Here is a 6000-nt window from a genome sequence, read left to right on the forward strand (position 1 = left end):
GGTGTTTGCCTTGCTCTGAGTCAGTCCGCTTAGTCTCTGCACCCACGTCTCGGAATCCGAACCATAGCACTGTCATTCTCAAAAGCATCTCAGCGGTCTCGCCCCTTAAACAAGCATTATTGACTGGAATCTGCAATAAAGAGTGACCATGAATTCTCGGGGCTCTCTGCATAGTTGGCTACCTCTAGGCCTTCCACGAATCTTGGGCCGTCTCCGCCAACCAGTTCGTCCTGTGCTGGATGGCCGTCTGGCTGTGCAGCGGTTGGAGCGTGCGGCGTATGGACCGCAGCTCCCGATCCCGTTGGTGAATTGGTGGGGGGTAAGTGGATGACCTGCTAGATCTTTCTCGTTTTCATGCATGCTTAATTCATCTCAGGTAACTCAGGTGATATATGGCTTTCACACCATCTTGTAGCGAATTAGAGCTGAACGAGAGCCAGAGATCTTCCACCCATTAGACCGTGATACACAGAAGTAGATATAGCTGCGTCCACGGAGGATAGCCGCATAACTAGCTGCATATCCAGAGGTCCATTAAGATGTGCTTGCTGGGATTGAAGTGTTACTGCATAGTTCCTCAATCGATTCCCACCTTGTCGACGATTGTGTTTGCCACGGGATAGATAAAAGTACCTGGTGCCCTCGTGCCTGTCAGTTCGTTAGTAGCCGATATCCTAGTGGGCAGATGCTAGGCATGTCGTACACTGCCAGATACAGTAGGAAACATAAGTTCCATATTCTTCTCTCCAGCCGCTACTGAGACAGTCACAACATGAAGTTAGTAAACTCCCTTCGACCCCCAACACCAAGGAACAACCAACAAGAAAGAACTGCAACAGGCGCACAGCTCCTCATCATCATCATCAGTTCTCGCCTACGGTTGGTTTGGACCCACCCACTCTCATTCATGAAGCAATGCATATATCCAAAGCAAGTCACACATCAAAAAGCTTGAAGAAGTTACGTTCAAGGACAAGCAGTATGAACAATAAGATCAGGCCTCAGTCTGCGCCTGTTTTGCCCGAAAAGGACCGCAAAATAGGCTCTCCCAAGCATGGGAACAGTCAGCTCTGTACGCGTATGCGCTTCGCAAAATCCACGTGAGATGCATCTCCACTCCAGTCAAGCCCGTCGTCTTCATCCTGCGCGGGGAGCTACTAGTGAGTAGTGACTGGTTGGTTACTTGGACTCTTAGAGTAAGGTAGTCCACGCAAGCTGCCAGGTTGAGCTATTGAGCTATCCAGCTATCCAGCTATGAAGCTATGAAGCTGGATCTGCAACCCTGCACATAGATAGGATAACAGTACAACAAACACACCCCAAAACCAACATAGTAGAACACCAGAACCAGAGAAAGACCCAGCCCTCAGAGAAGAAACCCAACCAGGCTCTGGTACACTCAGTGGGAGCCAGTTTCCGAATGCCCTTTCTTTTCCACAGCGACGGCACTTTCTTGCCGACAATCCAACAACAATAGATCCACTTTCAAACCACCAAAAGGAAGGGGAAAAAGAAAAGAAAAAAGGAAAAAAAGCCCAAGGTCCCATGCATCATACTCATAAGCACAATACTTCAGTTCAGCACAGAAACGCTGTTGCAAGTTTCAGTCTCGCAATGCATGACTCGAACGGTTCATCCCTCATTTCCGAGGAGGCTGCATAGCAACTCATCTCCTCACCGTAACTACTTTACTACGAGTACGTAGTCGTACTCAATAAAAGATGCTGCAACGAGACTCGGCCGGGCGCGATGCTCAATGCCTCAGAAAGGAAAGACGCACACAAACACACACCGTCCAGGAAGAAAAAAAAAAAAAAAAAAAAAAAAAAACAAAAAGTCAAATGAGCTCCGCCCGCGTGGCGTGGCGAAAAGTGAAACCAAAACCCAACTTGCAAACACTGAAAGGAAACACACTTGAGAAGATGGGCAAAGCCATCCGGGACTTGAAATTACCCCTGGACAATTGGGAAATGCTCCACCGGGCCGAGTGGAGGTCCCCGACTTAAACAATTAAGCGTGGCCGGTGAAGGGCCGAGTCAACGGCCGGGGCGAAGTGTGGAAATTTTGCAGGAACTGCTCTTGGCTCGGGAGCGAGGGTCGGCAAGTCCACTGCAAAAATTTGCGGTGGTGTTCCAACTTTGTAAGTAACTTTGTTAGAGAAGAGAGGAAAGAAGGCAAAGAGAGAGAAGATGGAATAATGTACAGAAGACACAAAAAAAATATTGAATAGGTGACCCTTGATTGACTAAATTTACCACTATTAATGACATACATACATGTAAGATAGAAAAGAAATTGGCTCTATCAAAAGAGACAACGGTAATAAGAGAAAAAAGTCTATAATACGGGTAAAATGAGCAAGCCGGAGGTCTTCCAGCTCATGCATGTATGCGTAGCAAGTGAGCCCAGCGGGGATGGTATCATGGAGCGCTGATAAGCGTTTACTCATCCTCCTCAACCTCGGCGCGAGCGCCCAGGACATAGCGGGACCTGCCGTGGGAGTCCTGCTCGTGCTCAATGGCGAGCTTGGACAGGTGGCCAAGCAGGTTCTCAATCTGGGTGTCGGCGCGGGAGCGGTTCTTGCGGCCCAGGTTGTCAAGGGCGGGGACAATGGTAAGGAGGTAGTAGACAACCGCAATGATGATGGTGACACCAATGGAGTAGGCCCAGATGACAACGACGGTAACAATGTCGACGTGACCGTTGTGGGAGAAGTTGGCGCTGTCGTGGGGGTGGGTCTGCTCGAAGTTGCCGCCGGAGAGCCAGCCGAAGACACAGAAGAGGGTGGCGAGCACATCAACGACGAAGATGGCACCAACCAGCTGCCACGAGGGCCAGGTTTTGCCACCACGGGTAACGAAGATCAGCCAGTTCTCAGTAAGAGCAACCTCAAGGAAGAGAATCTCCTGGGGAGAACCAAAGTTCTGGATAATACCACCGTCCTTGAGGAAGAGGGAGGCACGGATGATCCAGGTGGCACCGGCAAGCAAGACACCAAGGACGACGGAGATAACCCAGATCTTGGGCAACTGCCACTCGACGGGGCGCTGTTCGAAGTGGGCGTTATCGTAGGCGACGGCAATGGTGGCCAAATCAGCGAACAGGGCAATGAAGACAATGAGGTCGGCACGGATGGTCTCCTCGATGATGATCATGGAGGTGACAAGGTAGATCTCAAGGTGGAGACACAGAGCGATACGGTACTGGATGTAAGCCTTCATGCGCTGGAAGATCTGACGGGCAAGCTTGATGGCATCGACAATGGTGCTGAGACCGGGGGCAAGGAAAACGATATCGGCAGCGGCCTGGGCGGCTTCAGTGGAACCCTCGACGGCGATACCACAGTCAGCCTTCTTGAGGGAAGGAGCATCGTTGACACCGTCACCAGTCATGGCAGTCAAGTGACCACGCTGCTGGAGCATCTCGACGACCTGGTACTTGTGCTCGGGGAAGACCTCAGCGAAACCATCAGCCTTCTCGACAAGGTCGTGCTGGGCAGAGCCGGCAAGACCACCGTGGATCAGCTTCTCGGAGTCGTAAACCTTGGTGCTCAGGGCAAGCATCTTGCAGGTTTCCTTGGCGATGGCGAGAGCATCACCAGTCAACATCTTAACGGACAGACCAAGGTGCTGGGCCTCGGCGATGGTGTGGGCAGTATCCTCACGAGGGGGGTCGAACATGGGGTACATGCCGAGCAATTGCCAGGGCTCGCCCTCCTTCTGGACGGCAACACCAAGGGAACGGAAACCACGGCGAGCGAACTCAGCAGCCTTCTCACGGAACTTGTTGGCCTCATCCTCGGAGCACTCAGACATGGCCAGGATAGCCTTGGGAGCACCCTTGGCGCAGACGTAGCGGACACCGTCGCAGGTACAGATGGTAGTGATACGCTTGGAGACGGGGTCGAAGGGAGTGTACTTCTCGGTAACCCAGTTGCGGGCAAGGATCTCACGAGCCTTGGGGTAACGACGGAGAGTCAGGATGGTGACCTTGTCAATGGGATCCAAGTTCTTGATGTTGTGGTTGGAGGCGATAGCAGCGACAGCCATCATCCAGTTAACATCAACACCCTCGTTGACGTAAGGCTCACGGATGGAGAGCTGGTTGGCAGTAAGGGTACCAGTCTTGTCAGAGCAAAGAATGTCGACACCAGCAAGGGACTCGATGGCAGTGAGCTTCTGGACGATAGCCTTCTGCTCGGCCAGGTAAGCAGCACCGACAGCGAGGGTAGTGGTGGTGACGACGGGAAGACCGACGGGAACACCGATGATCAGGAGAATCAGGGTGTAGTGGAGGAGGTTGTTGTCGGAGTTCTCGGGGGTAGCGATCTTGAGGTGACGGTAGAAACCACCGATCCAGGCAGCGAGAATCCAGAACATGACAAGAACCAGGAGGGAGGTACCGATGTTGTCCATGACGGCCTTGAAGTGACCCTGGTCCTTGGCACCCTGGACGAGAGCAGCGGTCTTACCGACGAAAGACTGCTTGGCGGTAGCGGTGACGATGGCGTAGGCCTTTCCACGCTTGCAACCAGTGGTGTAGTAGCAAGTGTCGGCCATGTACTTGTCGACAGCCAGAGACTCACCAGTGATGGCGGACTGGTCAACGGCGATGAGGGAGACACCGGCGCGAGCCTCGATGCCACCATCCTCGTCATCCTCATCCTCCTTCTCCTTAAGAGTGTCATCGCCAACAGTGGCGAGGTACTCCTTGTAGGTCTCGAAGTTCTCGGGCTTGCTGTAGTCGCAGATAAGGCGGATATCAGCAGGAACGATAGTACCTTCCTCAACGACGACCTGTAGGACAAATAGGATTAGCTCGCAGCTCATCAAGGGAGCGACGGATGATGGAACGTACAATATCACCGGCAACCAGTTCACGGGCAAGGATTTCCTGCTCTTGTCCATCACGAACAACAACAGCCTTCATAGCAATATCACCCTTAAGCGAAGCGACGACATCGGCGGCCTGCTTCTCCTGGTACCAACCGACAACAGCGTTGAGCATAAGAATACCGATAATGACACCGAGATCGATCCAGTCACGAAGACCGGCAGCGAGCAAAACAGCAAGTTCCATAACTATGAGGCAGACACGGGTTAGTCAATGATGCCATTGAGTGGAAAGCAAAGGCAAAATGGAGTCCTAAGCCGGCGACTCACCATAAAGAATAGGACCACGGAAATAACCAATGAACTGAACGAAGAAGTTGGTCTTCTCAGTGGTCAACTCGTTCCAACCAGTTCTCTTGCGACGAGCGTCGATGTCGCTGGAGCGCAGACCGGAGCGCATGTCGGTCTCGAGCCAGTCATCGGGGCAGACGAAGCCATCCTCAGCACCATCGGAACCCTTCTTGAAGAGGGAGAAACCACCCTTCTTCTTGTCCTTGCCGGTGCTGAGTCCACCAGCGCTGGAGGTGGAGCCACGGCGCTTGTCGCGCTGAGTCGAAATGTAGCGGTTCAAAGCAGCATATTCCTCAAGTCCTTCACCACCTTCATTGTTGCGAGAATGGTCACCATTCTCCACGTCGGGAGCATAGGAGATTCTCCGCTCCGCCATTGTTGCTTCGGCTCACACAGCCTAGGGACCCAACGATATGAGCAGATGCAAACGAGAAATGACAGGGATGGCAAGAGTCGGATGATCCTATAGAGAAGAAAGAGAAGAGAGGGGGATGGAAGGGAGGGAGAATGTACTCTTTAATATTCTGGGGGAGGGTGGGCTTGCGATTGCACGGGACCAGGACAAACACGTCTTGTTCTCTAAGCTCCAACGGGCGGGCGACCTTCCCTGTGCGTTAAGCCCACTTTTTTTTTTTTTTTTTTTTTTTTTTTGCTTTTCTTTATTTTTTTTTTTTAATTTAGTTGATTATTTTCCCGGTTCCGGAGAATGAGTTTAGATTTTATCTTTTTCCTTTTTTTTCTCTCTCTTTTATTTTTCCTGCTTACCATTTTGAATTTAGCCTTCTTGGTTCTAGTCTTGGCCGGGAACAGTAACCAC

At 51.8% G+C, this 6000-nt stretch overlaps 2 protein-coding genes across 2 annotated transcripts; both read right to left on the reverse strand.

The window, feature by feature from the left end:
- Positions 1-1203: 1203 nt before the first annotated feature.
- BP01DRAFT_199413 (uncharacterized protein) lies at positions 1204-1652 on the reverse strand. Its single transcript, XM_025571015.1, has one exon. The coding sequence runs from the start codon at positions 1545-1547 to the stop codon at positions 1245-1247; it is 303 nt and encodes a 100-aa protein (XP_025433847.1). The 5' UTR covers positions 1548-1652; the 3' UTR covers positions 1204-1244.
- Positions 1653-2259: 607 nt separating this feature from the next.
- Positions 2260-5628, reverse strand: BP01DRAFT_335499 (plasma-membrane proton-efflux P-type ATPase). The gene is made up of 3 exons (XM_025573198.1): positions 5163-5628; positions 4858-5081; positions 2260-4796 (listed from the first exon to the last, which is right to left on the reverse strand). The coding sequence occupies exons 1-3, from the start codon at positions 5557-5559 to the stop codon at positions 2442-2444; spliced, it is 2976 nt and encodes a 991-aa protein (XP_025433848.1). The 5' UTR covers positions 5560-5628; the 3' UTR covers positions 2260-2441.
- Between the last annotated feature and the right edge of the window lie 372 nt (positions 5629-6000).

This window comes from Aspergillus saccharolyticus (assembly GCF_003184585.1).
Source record: "Aspergillus saccharolyticus JOP 1030-1 unplaced genomic scaffold BP01scaffold_6, whole genome shotgun sequence".
Classification (NCBI taxonomy): domain Eukaryota; kingdom Fungi; phylum Ascomycota; class Eurotiomycetes; order Eurotiales; family Aspergillaceae; genus Aspergillus; species Aspergillus saccharolyticus.